Source organism: Aphis gossypii, chromosome 1, assembly GCF_020184175.1.
Source record: "Aphis gossypii isolate Hap1 chromosome 1, ASM2018417v2, whole genome shotgun sequence".
Classification (NCBI taxonomy): Eukaryota; Metazoa; Arthropoda; class Insecta; order Hemiptera; family Aphididae; genus Aphis; species Aphis gossypii.
This window is the reverse complement of record NC_065530.1, coordinates 79,033,278-79,053,308: the sequence shown is the minus strand read 5'-3', so window position 1 is coordinate 79,053,308 and position 20,031 is coordinate 79,033,278. Positions and strand designations below refer to the sequence as shown.

The following is a 20,031-nucleotide window of genomic DNA, read 5'->3' as shown; positions in this document are numbered from 1 at the left end:
ATAATATCAAATAAATAGCTTGCTCAAACAAAATTAAAATTAAAAATACATTTTTGGTTCAATAATAATATTGAAATATATTTTGTTTAATTATGTATATTTATTTTTGAAATTTAATTTACCTTTTATTGGAAAAGTTAAATGTATTTTAAAGTGTTAGTAAAAGTGGTAGTTATACTAGTAACAGAATATATTTAAATATCTATATAGAATTAATACTCACTGCTTGATCACCCGATGATGTGGTTATAAAAGGATTATCCGTCCAATTAAATTTATTTAGCGGCCAATATTGAAAAGTTACTTGGGAGCCACCATACCAAGAACTGTCCCCTATATTAACGCAAAATTGCAAGATATCGTTCATCGATTGAGCTACTTGTTCGTAATTTTTACATTCTTGTTTTTCTGATTGTGAAAAGTATCGCAAATAATTTTCATTGCCTTTTGTCTTTGGCGTACAAACACTTGGATCTTTATCAATACAATCTTCATAGAAATTGAGCTTAAGGCTCTTTTCATTGGTTATTTCTAAAATTTATAAAGTATATCAAGAAAATTTATTGAATTAACACATTAAATAATTAAATATAATAGTGAAATATTATTTAGTATATTTAGAAATTACTTCCGTGTTCCACTTGCAATTTGCTCTTATTATCTAAGAACAAAACAATATCCTTTGACGCCAAACATACTGACGAAAATGCCAATGTTATCAAATATAAAACTAAAAATTAAAAAAAAAATGTTAATTTTAATTATCATATTTATCTATACAATATTAAATTTATAATGTTTGAACCAAAATTTAAATATTAAATTTAGTAAAATTGATATTTACATATGAAACTAACTACCCTTCTATACTCATAAATAGCTATATTATATTGTATACAAACTAAATAATCAGTTAAATATAATAAAATTGTATGTTCAGTTTGAATTTGTTAAAAACAATAAATATAAATACATATTATTATAGTACATTTATAATTCATATTCATACATTTTTTTTTAACAAAAGAATTAACTTTTTATTTTTAAGAGAGATGTACAGCCTGTACCCCAGAATAGAACGATAATATGTGTTACTTTGCAATGACATTGAAATACTTCTTAGAAGAAGCCACTCAGTTGTGACACTTCCTGAAAACTATGAGAACTATGACTTAACACTTATTATTACTTATAATATTATATTGTATTGAAAGAAATATTATATTACATCATTTCTATTTATTTTTAAAAATTATATTGATCAATCAAAAATATTAGATTATATTTACTTTTAATCTGTTAAATAATACTGCTATTTAGTAAAATAGGCATCATAATATATTTATTGATCACACCCTATTGAACAAAGTTTATGAAAAAAATGCAATGAAATTTGAAATTGCAAAGCAATATATTATATTATACAATATTTACAATATTTTATATTATAAACAACCATACATAAATTAATTTCGTATTATTCAAACTCAATTATAAAATAAAAGAAAAAATTGTAAAATATATAGTTACCCAATAAATTTGTCATGTTTGTTAGATTTAATTGAGACGTAACATACATAGCAGTACTGGTAGAGAGTAAAATACTGTGCTTGTTTAAGTGAACGGCGTTGTATTTTATAGTTAAATTTTATTAGCTATAAACCGATTTTAATTAACACCATGGAATTAACAACGTCATTGAATATTTGTTGATTATATTATATAACACAATAAAATTCTTCACTCAATTATTTTAATACCTACTGAAGTATTTTGTTTACTTATGTAAATGACATATAATTTCAATTTCAATTAAAATAAACAAAAACAAAAAAGACTTTATTTTAATACTTGCATACTTTAAAGTACAGTACTTAAATAATTTTTTCGATTAGAAAAAAAAATGGAAACCGTATGTAGTACTATGAGTCACTATTTTTTTTTGATTCGCACACTTCAGCTTCCATGTCTATATCTTTTATACGTTTAAAGTGTTTGTAATAGTTATAATAATAATAATTTTTAAAATTGAGACATAGATGTAATAAGGTCATTACATTTAAAAAATATTAATTCTGTGATGAATCTATATTATTTAATTCGTTATGATTATTGTTCATATACTAGTTGTTTAATATTCAAATATTGATTTTTTTTTTTTTTACACACTATAAATAAAACAACTGACACTCATGTAAAATTCGTATTGTTTGTACGTACAATTATAAATTATTATACCGAAAAAAACCGTATAAGACTCATAGATATCAACATTTATACATTTCAAATTTTAATTATAATATAATTAGCATTCTGCTTTATATTTTATAATTGTCGAAGATACAATGAAACAAACTATCAAATCCATGATTTAAAAACTATATTTTATCAATTTTATGATAAATGGTATTACATTAAATTAGAAAATATATACTGAAAACTTCATATAAATTATATTAATGTATGTATTTTGTTCTTCTTAATTAAACAAAATTTAAATCATAAAATAAACGAAATAATAAAAACAAGGCACTAGGCTTTAAGTTATTTACTTCTTGCTCCCATTACTTTTTTAAAATTAAAATATTATAAAACTAATTTTAACACGCAGATACCTAGGGTTTTTATATCTAAATTAGCATCATCTTAGGGTACAACACATTTATTTTTTTTAATGCGTACGATTATTATTGATTATGCAAATTACAAAGTACTCTTCAATTAAAAAACAATTATTATTTGCTTTAAATATGATTTCTTTTTTTATATTTTATAGTGATAATTGATTAAAAAAATAAATAAAATAAAAATATTTCATTATTAAATATATTAATTACCATATAGTGACTTACCTAGAGGTAAATCAATTTTGTATTTTTCTTCTAATACAATCTATTCAAATTAGTAAAACAATAAGTGAATGAGATGAAAGAATGAAAATAAATATCCCACTAAATGAAAAAGCTTCCCAATGGGAAAACTTCGATTACGTCAATAATATCGTGGTATAATTATTATAAAAAAATAATGTTATTTTAGAAAGGACTGTAAAAAATCAATAACAATGTTTCATTATTCTGAGATTGAATCACAAATGTTCGATTACTAATAAATTGTTGATTAAAACTGATTAAATTAACAGAAAATAGATTAAATCATCATAATTTTTCTAAAAAACATACTGAAAAAATATGTTGCGAACAATGATAGATCGATGCTTGCAATTTTCATGATATATAAGTATCACAAGTTTAGTATGCAATAAGAAAACATTTGACAAAGTTCGCATTTTAAAGTGGAGCTAGCACAACTTTTTTGAGATTCAAAACGGTCAATAAAAATTTCTAAGTTTTGAACACCGTTAAACCAAATATTAAATAACAAATTAATCAAAGGTCGAATCACAATATAGAATTGGCATTTTTAATGGGCAATGAAAATATCCACGGGGTCAACTACTATTAATATAAGTGAAAGAAATAAAAATAAATAAATAAATCGTGGAACAATTTTATAGCTTAGAACTTAACAACTGGTTTGTTGTAGGAAATTGGATGTAGTTATTACTTAAGTGGATCATAAAAAGTTGTAATGTTTTTTAAAATATCATAATAGTATGATAAATACTAAATTATATTCAAACGATAAAAAATAATAACAATATAAGTAATTACAACACAAGAAAAATATTTAATACACTTTTTACATTAAAATTAAATTAAATTTGTATCAAACTGTGTCAAAAATAGTTGATATATTTTTAAATTGTCTATTTAAAATGCATAAAAAATATATTACAGTACATAAAATATTTAAACAAATTTCATAAAATTGCGACAAGTAAATCAAAAATTAGTTTAATTTTAATTAATATATTTAACCATAATGAATGATTGCAATAATTTTTTCAATAAAATGTTTTTCATCTAGGTTTAACCATGTGATATTTATTTTTGATTTTAAGTTTTTAGAGCTGTTAATTTTACAAACGATTTAGAAATAATTGCAAATGAGACAATTATTAAGCATTGTACTTAACATTAAGTATATATATAAAAACATAATTAAAAATATTTGTGAACAAATTTGAAACTTTACTACAAAATTTCTTATAAGTTGTTCCTATTGGCTATTGTAGTATTATTTTTTGTGATTTTGACAAATATTATAAATTCACTATGCCAATATATTTTAAATATTGTGATTTCCTTATTTATTTCTAACTGATTTATATCTAGAATCTATATACATCAGGTATTATATTTTAGGGTTCGTGAAGACGTGAACAAATCATTTTCTTTGTTTTCTTTACAATAATTTTCATATTCAATGTTCTAAGTATTTCTTCTATTTCATTGATAGCTCTATATATATATCTCTTTCACTTTCAGTTATTTTACTATGTCGTCTTTACAACGTCTCATTTAAATAATTTCCTCTCCTAATTAATTTTATTCCAATTTGCTGAATGATTAGTTTTGTCTTTACTGTATTAATTATTTTTTTCAATATAACAGTTAAATAAATGCGGTGATAGAGTACATCATTGTCACACTTCTTTTTTAATAGTTGCATTCACTGCTACTTCTTCTTTTCTCAATTCAGCTCTCTGATGTCTGTACAAAGAGTGCATACCTTATTTTTAGGTCTTATTGTTCAAGTCCTATTTTTTGCAATGACGAAATATTTTATTACAGTATATCACCGTAAGACCACCATCTACCAACAGTCATTTAGCGTTTTGTAAATGACTACCATTTGTCAGATTCTTGTTTCGTTCCAAACCGATTTTCTCGTTTCTCCATTATATGATAGACTCCCGCAGAAATATGTAAGATGCAAGAATTAGGTATGACTGATTTTGTGTGCGCTCAGTAATAACTATAACAAACCGATCCGAATAAAGAGCTTCATCGTCTTGAGTCTCCATGATTAACTTTCAATTTATTTACTTTTTCTGTTAATACAATTGTTCTTTAATCCTCGTTACAAGCACGTACACAAAAAAAAATTCGAGGGGAGGTTAGGTTAAGATTATAAACCTCAAATCACCCCTTGTATACGTGCCTACTTCGTTACATCATATCTTGTCGGTACCCATACATTTTCTTCACGTCACAGTCATCGTCGTGTATGACCATCCTCAATATAATACATACCAGTTCCTATGGTTGCCAACTCAACCGAATGTTGGGCGTTATAATTTTTTCGATCAGCACCAAGCCGGTTAATAATCAAATTATTTCAATTTTTTTCATTTTTCAGTATAATAAAAGCATATTATGTAAATAAAACTTTAAATACACAAATTTTATAAAAAAAATTTAATATAGTTGATGGGAAGATTAAAAAAATAATCTTCGTAGTTATTTTAAATTTAAAGTTTTATAATACAAAATAATGAAGAAAAAAATAATATGTAACCATTTGATGTTTAAACATGTAAAATATATATATTTTTTGTTATTATAAAGTATAAATATTAATATTCTTATTCTATAAAAATTAAATATACAAATATTTACTTATAGATTATATAGGTTATAGATTACCTACTTGTATAGTCTTTAAATTTTCTGCAAAGTTTCAAAACTTTCCGATTTAATTCTTAAAAACACCTTTTTTGAAGCTTAAATGACTGGACTATTAGGTAAATTGAATATATTATTATAATTTATTGTAGCTTACTAATATCTTTAGTATCTATGATACACATTGTATACCCGTAATAATAATTATAAGTATAATAGTATGCAAAATAATATTTATTCTATACAATTCAAAAACATATAATACCCGTCCATTTTTTAAAATATAATAGATTAAACAATTTGAACTTAAACGTTTAATGTTTCTCTATGATTAAATTCATATTAAGTAGTATCTACCACAACGAACATCTTAACAGCTTTACTCTAGGTTCACACTTATTCATTTACTGGAATTTTTTCTTACACACAAGTTGGCATATTATATTTTAATTCCATTAATAAATATTCTTCAACGTTTTGTAAAATTTCAAAATTCTAACTATAATAATATCATGGTAGTTGAATAAATTAAATTCCAGCTATATAATTCGAGCACTGGCTGTACAATCAAATAAATAAATATTATACGATGACATTACACACTATGTTAGGTTGGTAACTGTAAATTTCATATTATATCATGAATTTCATCGAAATAAATACGCGATTAAAACTAAAACGAAAACATAATTAGCAGGTGACATTTGACAAACTGAGTTGGTAGGTTCGGATGGACTTTCAGAACTAGAATTAACTCTAGTAAACCACGGTAGAACTCTAAGACCAGCGGGGTAATTTAACAGCCATACTCTTCCGGATATGAGTGGACTTTCGGGATGGTTTTCGTCTCTCCACATACCCGCTGGCAAGTAAATGTTACGAGAAGTTGCACCTTCAACAAGTACCGGAGCTACCAGGATATTTTCACCCAAGAGATATTCTATAAACAAAACAAACAGATACAAATAAACAATTAATTTTAAACAATTACCTCCTAATGATTTATCAGGAAAAATAAATGTCGATTGATATTTTTAATAAAATAAAACAAATAATAACTGAATAAAAGAGGTGTATCACAGGATAATTTATTGTACAATATAGGTAGGTATAATATGGATCTTAAAGCAATTGTTATATAATTGTAATTATCATAATCATAATTGTATGGAAAACGAATTATAACTTAAAACCTTGTTTATTCATAGAATTTAAAAGTTTTTTCATATTGATTCTTATTTTATGGGTGTAATATTTTATTTTTATATTGAGTTATTAATTTGTACCTATACAAGTTTAAAATTTTTGAATCGTCATAATAATTTCCTTCAAAATTAAATATAAATAAAAACCGTATGATATAACAAAGATGTTGTTCTTACCATTATAACATATAATGACAAAAATTATTATACTATAATGTAGGTATCTTTCAATAACAAAAAACAAAAATGGATTCTGTTGAACACAAAGTTACTATGATGTATTTTTGGTAGAAAGAGACAACATAATGACTTATGTAATCATCACATCAAGTTATGGAAACAATTGACAGCAATGTATCTATTTTATGAAATAGCATTTAGATCTTTTTTTTAATGCTTTAATTAAAAGATTAAAAATATTTAATCATTTGAAAAAATTATTGAATTAATTAGACTTTTTTTAAACTTTACTTCAGTGATTCACAACGTGGATGCTACCGCCCCCCTTATGGGCATTTTTTATTTTGAAGGGGCGTTTTTCTGAGGAGAGTGCTAACGCGGGCATTCATCTATCATTTACGTTTTTATTATTCATATTATTAGTAGGTATTTAAATTAAATAGCTTATTAAAAACTAAAATATTAATCGTTTGAAAAAATTGATTAAGAGGGGGTGGTATGAGATTTTTAGAATCTAAAAGGAGCGTTGAGTAAAAGTAGTGTAACAAAATACTCCCCAAATCATTTAATATGATGGTTAATTGTTATAATTATGAAAGTTATATCTAATGAAAATTTACCTAAATTATGAGTAACAATCGATAACTTAAACTTCTTATTATACTTATAAAATAATTATATCCGATTACTTTCATTTATGTACTTATTTTGATTTAAAAAACGTATACATTGTAATATTATATTACGACACATTTCTGCACGCAATTAATAATTATGAAATTAATTTCCTTACGGTCATCGATAGCATATGCATCCGCATCAGTAGGATCGATCCACCAGACTGGAGGATTCACTGGGCTACCATTTGCAACAGTATTTCTCATTAGATCCACAATTGTGTCAGTATATTTGCTGCGGAGATTCATGAAATATCGGCACACGCTTAAGGTCTAAAATTGATAAGATTCCGATGTTAGTTATAAAACAATTTACTATGTGTTTATTTTATTCATCTAAGATTAAAATTGACCCATTAAAACGCAATTACCTCAGAGTCAAAGTCCCAAGGAGTATATGAAAACTGTATGACTGGCATAAATACAGCTGCTTCCATCCATCTAATATACATCTCTTTAGTAGGTGGCAGGTTGTTATAACCATTTCCACCAACCATATCCGGTAACACGAACGGATATCCGATCATATTCAAATGTATCAGAGAGGTTATTAGTGTTGGTAATCCTAGTTCGTAAGTCCACCGGGACTCGCGATCGATCATTCTTAACAAACAACCAAATTCCTGACTTCTTCTGGATGATCTATATTCAATTCCATTGCCGAAAGCCTTAATTGTATTGAGATATGCGTTTACAATGTTATCGGGATAGTATGTCAAATCATTATCGTAGTAGACTGGAAGTGGAGCAGTCCTGTGTAAAATTATATATATATATTCTACTGTGAAGTTTAAAATCTAATTAAATCTACTTAATATCTAACCTATACTACTTTGTTGGTTTATATTTTAAATAATATATACATTATACATATTTTTTCCTATTTGTGATATTAGATACCTATTTCAAATAAAAACTAAAATATTCCTTTAACGATTTAAGGTATTTTTTGTAATTTTAAAAACATTTATCATATGGATATTCATCTTTTCATGATCGCGTACTAATAATTATTAATTATTTTGCAAATAACATACTTAATTTTTCCAAATTTTTCAAGTTTTTAACTTTATATCATGAAATTAATCTTACTTAATTACAAAACAGTATCGTATAGAAGACGGGGAGTGTGGTCAAATATCTGCATGTACTATTTAGATTTCGAATAAATCAAAAAAGTAAAAAAACCTAGAAAATGTTCTAGTAACTATATAAAACTTTAAGCCTTGTGTTTTAAATTATGAAATGAAAAAATAATTACTATTTTTAATCTTTTACATGCAAAATATTATGTACTATAAATAAAAAACGAACTAATTCTGGAAACTTAAATAATTATCAAACAAGTTATTCATGCTATGATAAATCCCATATTCCATCCGTAATCGGTAAAATACACCTGAATTGAATTCTTTGGAAAAAGTTTAAAATATAATATCCTTTTTCATCACAAAAAATGTACCTATTTATAATTTAAATATTATACAGCATAAAAATTTCCTGGTAAATTCATAATTTGCAATATTTATCTTTACTTTTTTAAACTGCATGCAATATACGTACCAACTGGATTCTCCTGCATCGAATTTTAATGTATCAATTCCAGATGTTGCAAGTAATAGACGTAGAGCATTGGTCCACCATGCCGCCGCTTCGGGATTTGTGAAGTCTACATAGGAACCATTGCCATTCCACCATATAGAATCTACTGTATGTGATGTGCTATTCACAAAGTATCCTTTGTTTTTGGCTACCTCGTGAATAGGACATTCGAGATTTACGAACGGATGTGTCCACAAAGAAGTCTTGAAACCATATGATTCTAGAAAATAATTATAACATAACACAGTTAAATGATTAGTTATATATATTAATTTTTATGGAAATTCTCTTATTGAAAAAAATAAAACAAAATCTGTCAATAATTATATACAAACTGCAAGATCTTTTTATAACCATGATAATTTTTTGATGTTTAAAAGTTTAAAAAATAGATGTATTAAATTCATTTTTTTAGATTTTATACACATATCAACATTTTGATAAAGGAATTTATTTTATATATTTAAACATATTGTGATATACATAGCGAATAAAGATTATTAAATAATTTAAAAGTTAAAATTCCATAAGAGATAACCTTTCTAAAAAAATATTAAGTTACATAAAAATTGATCAGTGTAACTTTTGTCACAACGCATTTATAGTAATCATTTAAAATTAAAAAATACATATTTGTTTTAACTAATCATTAAAATGTATACTAATCTACAAGTGCGATTTATTGACTATGGATAAGCTTTTAATAATAAACGAAAATTTAAATTTAAATTAACTATAGTAACTATTGTAGATTATTATAGTAGGTACTCGAATAATAATAATAATGGATAATACATTATTTATGAGTTTTATAATCACTAAACATTAAATCGATTAAACAAATGATTAACATGTTGGATAGTTATACGTAATAAATAAAACATTTTTGTAAGTACTGAAGACAAATTTGGCCGTATTATATATTTTATAATATTTTTTTTTTTTTATTAATTTAATGAAGATAAAAAAATATTATCGGAAATCTTTAATAAAAGAGCATCATTAAGATCAGTTTTAGCTCAAAATATAATCGGTTATACTTGTGTTTTCTTATATTATTTTAAAATTAAAATTAATTATTGGTTTTTAACAATGTTAAATTATCTATTATTTAGTATAACTAGTAATATTATAAAATATCAGTAAAATTAATTTATTTTTCAACTTAATAAAGTTAAAAATTTTATTAAAATAATATATGAGTAACATACTTACTTAGTTTATTAACTGTATCACTAATATTTTCAAATCGTTCTACATCAAACTCTGCACTGCCGTAGCAACTTTCCCATTTGTCATCGATCTCAAATGTACCTCTTTGAAATCCATTTTTTACTATTTCTTCGGCGTAACTTAAAACGGAAGATGTGTTGACGTCACTCTTATATCTAGCCCATGTTGACCAAATTGGATACTTTATTACGTAAGGGTCGGGTATGGCTGTAGGTGTGCCAAGGAAATCTTTAATAGCATTTTCGTGGGCTATTCGGGGATTATTAAATTTACAAACACGGAATTGCATAAAATTTTTAACTTTTCTGTATGGAGCAACAACTTTTGCGGTAAAACACATTTTTCCTGGTCTAGGACCATTGATATCTAAAAATAAAGCCACTGAATCGTTGATATGTAGGTAAAAACCGTCAGAGTTGAAAAAGTATGACTCGACAATCTAAAACAAAAAGTACAATTTTATTAATTCAATAAATTATAACAATTTAAAAAATAAATACAAATCCCTTGAACTATTATTTAAATTAAAGTATTATTAACATTGAAAATGTGATTTTTATGTTCAAATAAATTGCATATTTTATTAAACTATACAAACAAATATTTACAAAAAATAATAAAATAATCGCTAAAACCTATTCTGAAAAGTAAAAATAAATTGCCATTTAAAGTTAATATTTAAGTTTAAATTGTATATATTTCAATTTCAGGAGACAAAATTTAAAAATTCTAACCAAAAAAAAAAAATTTTAAAAATGATATTTATGTAATATTTACAATATAATATCTTATACTATTTAATAAATTATATACTTACTGCTTGGCTGTCTGCTTCTTTTGTGACATATGACCTATCTGTCCAGTTGAGTTTATTTAGAGGCCATTTTTGTAAACCCTGTTCAGCACCACCAAACCAAGTACTATTCTCCATATCGACACAAAATTGCAAAATATTATTCATTGACTCACTGATTTGTTCATAATGTATACATTCCTGTTTTTCTGACTCCGAAAAGTAGCGTAAGTAGCTTGAATTGTCTCCTGGTTTTGAGGAGCAAACACTAGGATTTTTATCGATACAATCTTCATAGAAGCTTAACTTCAGATTTTTCGATTTTATTCTTTCTGGAATAACTAAAAATTTAATCATAGTTAATGACTAATGTTAAACTTGTGTTCTAAACAATATTATTAAATATGTAAATGTTTAGATTAGAAAATGCATAATAATATAACATTATAATTACTTTCATATTTTGCTTGTAATTGTTTTTCATCTTCAGAATATAAAACAATATAGTCTGATGTAGCTAAAGACGCCGAAACTAACGTCAATGAAATGACATAAAATGCTAAACAGAAAAAACACCCATATTAAGTAACAAAATATTTTTTAAATATTTTTTTTATAATATAAATATTACATAATAATCGTGGAATTTCAAATTCCAATAACAATACTACACTGAATAACATAATGTATCACGAAATTGGGCTAAGTTGTGCTTGAATATTATTATTAAATTTTTATTATTTTTAAATTTATCCAAAATAATTATGTCAAAATAACACTTGTTATAAAATTAAGCTATGTATAAAGTTAAATGTTATTTTATGCTTAAAACTGTATGTGTAGGTAATGTGTATGTTATAACTTATAAGATATTTTATTTTATAAAATAGATATTACGCGTAAGGAGCTCAAACCCAGATGCGAAACATGTAACTGTGAACTCACTGTTAATCACATATTCCTAGAATGCCCCATTTACCATAACGCCAGAACAAAAGCAAACATAAACACGCAAAGACGCACTCGGACCGGGACAAGAAAAAACCATAACAAACTTCATCAAAATGGCCGACCTCATAACGAAGACAATGGATCAACGACGCCTCATTATAACTATTATCATTTAAATTATATGTATATATTATTAATGTAAAAAACCAAACTCCCTCTAACCAAATGCTACCATTTGACATGTAAACTATTGTAGACTAATAAACTTTTGTATTTGAAGCCTTAAATAAAATTAAAAAAAAAAAATAGATATTATTTATAATATATTATTTTAAGGCTTAAATAAATAAAAATGTATTTTAGTGTTTTTTTCTTTTCATTTATATGCAACTATTACAAATCAAAACTAAAATTTAAAAAAAAACTACTTATCTAATATATTCAATAATTTATAACTTGCGTTTTACATTTAGTAATTACCTATAAATAATAAGTGATTTAAAGATACATTATAATTATTATAAGTATGAAAATATTAGTTTTGTGCATCGTATAATTACCTAAGATATTAGCCATTTTTCTTTTCTAGTTAAAAATTTAGTGATCCGTGCGTTGGAGAGTCAGCGTACCAATTGTTCGTGTTCTTTGAATATCATCGGTATAATATAAATGTAATTCAAATCCGATACGATTTATGGCACTGAATTATATCATGATAATCATGTCTTCAACTAAAACAAATGATATTGAAGTATTTTGTTTACATAAACTAATCTATTATTCACTTTGCACTATTGTCAAGAAAAAAACAATTTTTTATAATAATAGTTTCCAATTGTAATCAATTTACTGTAATATTAGTACCTATTATGAAATATGGATTACATATAATCAATAGGTTTAATACATTTTAATAAGCTCTAATTGTATTTATATTTTTACAAATAAATGCGTAACGTAAACATCAATCAGTCAATAGCTAATTTTCACTTATTCAATGGTACTAGGTGCTAAACATAATTTAAAAAAAGTGTTACTAATATAATTAGTTAGCAAAATGATTTTGAATTGACTTTGGTAGAGTATTATTAAACTGTTAATTAAATTAATTTTATCTTGATAAATTTCAATTTTCTTAATTATAAATTGTTTCTTTAAACATGTATATAAAAACTTTATAATTATCTAATAATTTATTTTGTTTTTATTTAAAATAAATAATTATTTAAAGAGTCTCAAAATCTTCACTCTTTTTATTTTTTATTTTAAATTAATATTTTATTTCAAATATTAAACCAAAAATATTAAAAGCATAATCTCTATTAGTAAAATTGATTAGTTTTGTTATTTTTTTTATATTTTTTTAATAATTTAAATATTTTTTGTACTGGTTGGTTTACAGTATTATATATTTATTCTATTTAATTAGTGTTTCAAGTGACTACACTTGTGATTATAGTATGTAGCAGATAATATAGTATATATCAATACTTATTTCTTTAATAATCTTACATAGATAACGACATTGGTTTCTTGAAGCCAACTTCAGTGGGTGGGGTAAGTGCCGCTGAAGAGTTAGATTAGAAATACACATCCGTTTTTCACAACATATTTCTTCAGTACATTGTTTAGGAATATAATAATTATTTAATCTATTTTATATGATATTATTATTGATTAAATTATATCAATTTAATTGGTTTTAATAAACAGTTAGTAATTGAACGTTTGTGGTTCGATCCCAAAAGAATGACAAAATTTTTTATTGATTTTTTCTAGTCCTTGTTAAAAAATATTTATGAACAAATTTGAAAATTTACAACAAGGTTTCTTATAATTTGTTCTTATTTTAATTAAAAAAAAAAACAAAAATCGTTGGTCATAATTTTTTTTATTTTTATATGTGTTTAAGTATTTGCAAATAATTTCATAGTTTGAAATTCATAAAATTGTTAGTATTATATCTAAGGTTAAAAAATTTAACCTTAAATACAATAGTTTTTCTTCAAAGAACTATAGAGAAATCTTGAGCGAAATTATAGGAAAAAAATATTATATTGAATTATAAATTTTTACAAAATCATGTAACAATAACGATAAATTATCCTCAAACGATTTTAAATATTTATTATTATTCAAAAAGAATAAATTTTAGAAACTTGAAACTTTCACCAGTTATTAAGATTGCAACTTTCTTTACATAATTTAATTTTCAAAATATTTCTCTTATTTTAAGGCTATATAGACATATGGAATATTCGTTTATGTTTAATTTTTTTTATAACAATAAAATATTTTTGTCTAAGTCAAAATACTTAAAAATGTAATAGAAAGCTTCTCATAAATTACTCTAGTTGTGATTCAAAAATTATATAAATACATAGTCACATGTTTTTTATTGTTTGAAGTTTAAATATTGACAAAAATTCGTGAAAATCTATAAAAAATTAATTAGTATAAGTAGCTAATAATTGAAAATTTAATAAAAGATTTTCTACATGTATGGCTTAAAAGAATTATAAAAGAAGTTGAGCGTTGTGCAACTAAAAAATGTTATCTAAAGTTTAATTGTTTAAGAAATCAAAAATGTTTGAAGAAAATTATGATTCACTGTCAAATAGTTTTATAGTTTAGTAATAGTTAAAAATAACTAGTCGTAGAAACTTGAAACCTAAAGCAGTTGTTTAAACTGCCATTTTTTGAACATGATTTAATTTTAAGGTTATTTAAAATTTTTATAATTCAGGTCACTAAAGTATAATTAATCACCTTATTCACCATCAGGAAAATAAATATCCTATTGGCTGACCAATCATCTCCTTTTAAAATAGTTTTTGCTATATATTATTGTATAATTAAACTTATCATTCCATTCAAATTTATCACACCCATTATAGTGACCTACTTCATAGGTCCACTCGATACCTACTGTACAACAGAGAGTTAACCATTTGACCACATTTTTTTTTTTTAAATTGATTTTTTTTGATATTATTGTTAAAGTAATTTATTTTACTATTAGTTATACAGTGCAAACTAAACCCGTGCACTTCGTTGCCCGTTAAAATGCCAATTTTATAATATGATTCAAATTTCGATTAATTTGTTATTTAATATTCGGTTTAAACGGTGTTCAAAACTTAGACATTTTAATTGACTATTTTGATTCTCAAAAAACTTGTACAAGCACCACTTTAAAATGTGAATTTTGTAAAATGCTTTCTTGCACACAAAATTGTTGGTACAATTGCATGAATGTACCGTGTAAATTGCAAGCATTGATCTATCATTATACACGCTCTCGGCTTATCAGTCAGTGAGTAAGTCAAGTAATAATATTATATTATTAACATGTTCAGTGGGACCTATTATCTTCTTGAAGAATAAATAAAAATAATTAAATAGTCATTGTTCTTGGCGTTGCTCGTGAGACTCTCTTATGATTCTGCAAGCAGTACCTGCCTATATTATCAGATAGGCAATCCACTCGTGATGTATTGCAGACACCGCGAGATGTGTACGTAAGTTAATAATTTCTAACCCTTGTGTTTCAAAGTTATATCAATTTTTTTTTTTAATATGATAGATAAAATACAATAATGTTAACACTCGTGGTTTTTATATAGTTGCCTGATGGTAAAACAATAAAACTTGGTATAACTTGTTATGATTTTGAGATTTACGATGGACATTGACTTATTTCGCTAATTCATTTTTTTTTTTTTTTTTGTTATGGTTTTGACAAAATATAACAATAGATCTAAAACTATCATATACAATTTTAACCAATAGCGACCTTACAATAAATAAAAATATAGTTAATTTTCTTGCTGAACAGTGACGTCATTGTTGTTGTTTTTTTACATCCAGATTCCGTACTTTTCTGGTGGATTTTCCTGAAATTATATTACATAAGAGCCTTCTCCTGCGACCAATAGGAGCGAATTATCAGTAAAAAAAGTTACAAAACCGAGGAAAATAAATAATAATAATAAAAAAATGTTACCATAGTTACCGAAAATGAAATAATTATAATAATTATCAGTACTTTTAATTTTTTTTTTTTTGTTAAAATTGTTACCATGATTCCCGAAAATTTAAATTTTTTTTTTTTTTGTGCACTAAGAGGCCATAACTCCGAAACCACTTATTGCACAGCGTACAAACTTCACAGAAACCATCTAAATATCAATTTTAATATGCCCTGAATTTTTTATCGAAATCGGTTTGATGGATCTTGAGTTATAAAATCTATTCAAAATTTACACTTCTTTTTATGTATATAGAAGATTTTGAATACATTTTTGTCAAAAGCATTACATTTTAAAATCTTATTTTATATCATAAATAAGTTATTTCTTCTAAACTTAAACTTTAAATGTCTATTAGAAATAAAAGTGCTTATATTTTTAAATGTTTTTGGTTCTAGTATGAAATTTTTTTGAGGAACTTTGTAAAAAAAATAAAAAGCCTTTAAGCTATTAAATTTCCGAAAATTATACATTTTCAACATCAAAATAATTTGCAAATTTTTGTGATTTTGACAAATATTATAAAAATGCATCATGCCAATATATTTTAAATATTTTTATGGCTGAAATAGCGTCACTGGCCTTCCCTCAAGCTGTCGAGTTCTGGTAAAATTTATTATTTCGGTTACTTATTGTATTTTTGTTCTTTACAGATTGTAAATATTTGTTGTGTTAAATGAAAAAATAAAAAATATTTTTATTTACTTATTTATGTCGATAAACGAATACTGATTGTTAAAATAATTGCTCTGTAGATTTCAATAGATACTTAAATTAAGCTAAATTATTTACATATGAAATAATTTTAAAAAATTAATTAATTTAACTTAGCATAATTCTTCTTCTTCTTTTTTTTAGCTTATCAACCCATTAAGTACCATTATTACCATCACAAAACTTCTCCATTGACTATTTCTCTCTATCATAAGCGTTTTCAAAAATTGATTCTTCTACTATATTTTTGATATCTTGAACTATAAAATCCATCCATTGGGAGCTTTGTCTTCTTAATAGACCTTTTTTTAAATTATTTTTATAACTAAAACTTATTTTGTTACTTGTCCATCCAAACATAGCCGAACCATTATAGTCATTTGAGCTTTATATATAATATAATAATTTTCCATTATATAACTCTTGTAATTATTGATTATTTTTCTTCTCTAAATAAGCTTATAATTTTACGTTGGATTTTAGACCATATATTATTTTTCAGTACTTTTATTTTGAAGGTCATTAGCTGTCTGCTGTCTCCTTTGGTCAGTGACCATATTTTGCTCACGTATATGATTTTTGGTCTTAGATCACTATGATACAATAGTATTTTTGAGTTATGTACTTATGTGATAGTAGTTTTGATTTAAAAATCTCATTATGATATTATATCACCGATTTCCGCATGTATAATATTATAGTACATAATATATTTTTTTAAATATAACTATAAGAAAGCATTGTACTTCGTGGGTATAAATAATTTGTAAACTATTTCTTATTAAAAAAAAAAAAAAATAATCAATACATAAAACATATTTACCTATTATGGTTGTTTAAATTTTATAAATATAATTATATTTATTGTTACTAATATAGGTAAGTAATACGAGAAAGTGAGAATGTACCTTAAAATAAGGCGTATCAAAGGATTATAATTATGATATTGTAAATCCTATATTCAAAATTACACAATATATGATAATCTAAAAGGCATATGGTGTTAAATCTAAAGCTATTCTATTGATAATAATATGAATTATACTAATTATCACGTTCAAGTGTTTTGTTTATCTGAATTAATTACCCGTATTTATATTATAAATTATATTATAATGTCGTGTTTAATTCATAAAAAATATCAAATCGCAAATAACATAATATTGATATTGCATTGTATTTAACCATGTAGTGTATTATGTTATTATGCGCACATGATTTAGCTGAAGCACGAATTCCGAGAAGGGTAATCGGCGTGGATAAAATTCACCGTTCCGCTTTACCCGCTGAAGTTCACGTCTTCGGGTTGCGGACAGAAGATCACCATGCACTCAGGATGGTCCACGGAAAACGAATAATCGACAACCGCGTAAAATAAATCCCATGACCGACGATAGAAGGCCCTTAGTCCTGGAGCCATAGTCTGTGGCTGTTGGTGAAGCCAGTGCGTCGTTCTCATCCCTTCGTGTCGTCCAGTGTGGTCGCGTACGTAGGTACTTTGTGGGGTTCCCGGCGTATTCGCGGATGACCTGTTAAACTTAACTATCATCAATCACGTGCCCATACGTCTCCGAACTCTTGTGGTGGGTGTGTGGGTCGTGCATATTGTCGAGTAAGTAAATTCTTATATTCGGTAACCGCTGATTGTCCGGTGAGCAGCTCACGGAGAACAGCTGCTATGCTCAACCAATAACGACGGAATTAAGAAAGGTAGCGCGTTGGTCAGAGGTTAGCCATGGAACCGTTTCGAGCCGAGACACGGTTTCCACCTTAGTAAACAAACCCTTATTCGACGAGTTGACTAAGTGCAGATTTCTTATTTCGTTATAGATAAAGGCCATTTACCGGCGAGTCCTATTTTCGTAATTAATTGTCAATGTAATAAACTTATGCAATAAATTTGACAGTATATTACATAATTAAATGACTATAATTTAATACCTGTTATTTTTATTGTTATTATTATGAGTTAACAATATTTGCTTGCATATTTTTCTATTATTTTATTGTACCTAATACAAAAACCATTTCAAGTGGCGTCGTGATTACTTACATTGACGTATTTAATAATTCTGTACTGAATAAAATAGATTTTTTTCTTTTTATTAGTTAAATGTATTTAGTTTCTTAATTTTAAAATAAATTGTATGTAATAAATGTTAGATATAACCTATTACATTTACATTCGTGATAGTTACCTAGTTATTGTTTAACTTCAAAATTTGAACAGAAATTACATATAATCTAATACAAGCAATTTGATATATAATATTTTTTCAAAATGATATTGACATGTCGTGTTAAAATATGTATTTATACAATTATTTAAATTAAAAATAGGAATATACCTTAAATAATAATTCTTTATTTGAATTTATTTTAATGTAAAGTTTTTTAATAATAATAATCCTGTATTTCAAAATTTCTCATGAGTTTATGTATGTATGTGAAAAGATATTTTATACTGTATAAAGTTAATACCATCAAAAATATATTATTTATAAGTGTTAAGTAATTTATATTATTTATCGCATTCTTTATAAGTACTTACATTTTTATTGAAAATATATATCCATATAAAAATAAAACCCGTTAAAACTAGGTACAATAAAAAACTAATATATCCAATAATCAATAGTAAAATTAGATTATGATAAAAATAAAAAAATAATGTTAATTATATTATATAATATTATAACAATGATATTATATAAGCAAACAATTTGGAAAAGAAAGAATATTTTACATTAGACCATAAATGTATTCGTTCCAATTCATATGATAGTCGCAATAATGAATTATAATTTACAAATTATTATAGTATAGTTCAGTAGAAGTATTACTATTATATTTATTTTATACATATAAATCAAAAATGAATATACCTAATAATATGCTTGTGACTGGTATTATTAATAATAACCTAACCGGGAATCGTTTTGGAAAATAATTTTTAAAAACGGAGGAAATACATTTAAGACAAAATGTCATTTGACTTATAGCATTATATTTACATTAAAATAGCTTCTACTTAATTAAATTTTTATATCACAAAACATATTAATTTATTAAGAGGACGTAAAACCCGTATGTGTTGTCTCTGTCTTATACACG

At 24.8% G+C, this 20,031-nt stretch overlaps 2 protein-coding genes across 4 annotated transcripts in view; both read right to left on the bottom strand.

Moving 5' to 3' along the window:
- LOC114125359 (myogenesis-regulating glycosidase-like) overlaps window positions 1-20,031 on the bottom strand; it is a 31,061-nt gene that overhangs the window by 3,284 nt on the left and 7,746 nt on the right. The window contains exons 1-3 of one of the 3 annotated variants that reach the window (XM_050198670.1): window positions 1,531-1,670; window positions 629-730; window positions 224-531 (exon numbers count right to left, since the gene is read on the bottom strand). In XM_050198670.1, the coding sequence (XP_050054627.1) occupies window positions 224-531; window positions 629-730; window positions 1,531-1,579 (459 nt within the window). In that variant the 5' untranslated portion in view covers window positions 1,580-1,670. Of the gene's footprint in view, window positions 1-223; window positions 532-628; window positions 731-1,530; window positions 1,671-20,031 lie in introns of those variants that run through there. The other 2 variants (XM_050198671.1, XM_050198672.1) reach the window with 2 other exon arrangements.
- LOC114125356 (myogenesis-regulating glycosidase-like) lies at window positions 5,652-12,899 on the bottom strand. Its single transcript, XM_027988970.2, has 8 exons — window positions 12,733-12,899; window positions 11,676-11,780; window positions 11,246-11,562; window positions 10,411-10,867; window positions 9,157-9,415; window positions 7,965-8,346; window positions 7,710-7,866; window positions 5,652-6,471 (listed from the first exon to the last, which is right to left on the bottom strand). Exons 1-8 carry the CDS (start codon window positions 12,746-12,748, stop codon window positions 6,179-6,181), a joined length of 1,986 nt encoding a protein of 661 aa, XP_027844771.1. The 5' UTR covers window positions 12,749-12,899; the 3' UTR covers window positions 5,652-6,178.

Coding starts and splice junctions, on each gene's coding strand:
- LOC114125356 (XM_027988970.2), bottom strand. Junction 10,868..11,245: donor AAGAAGCAGACAGCCAAGCA/GTAAGTATATAA, acceptor TTTTTGTTTTAG/ATTGTCGAGTCATACTTTTT. Junction 7,867..7,964: donor CTTGGGACTTTGACTCTGAG/GTAATTGCGTTT, acceptor TATCAATTTTAG/ACCTTAAGCGTGTGCCGATA.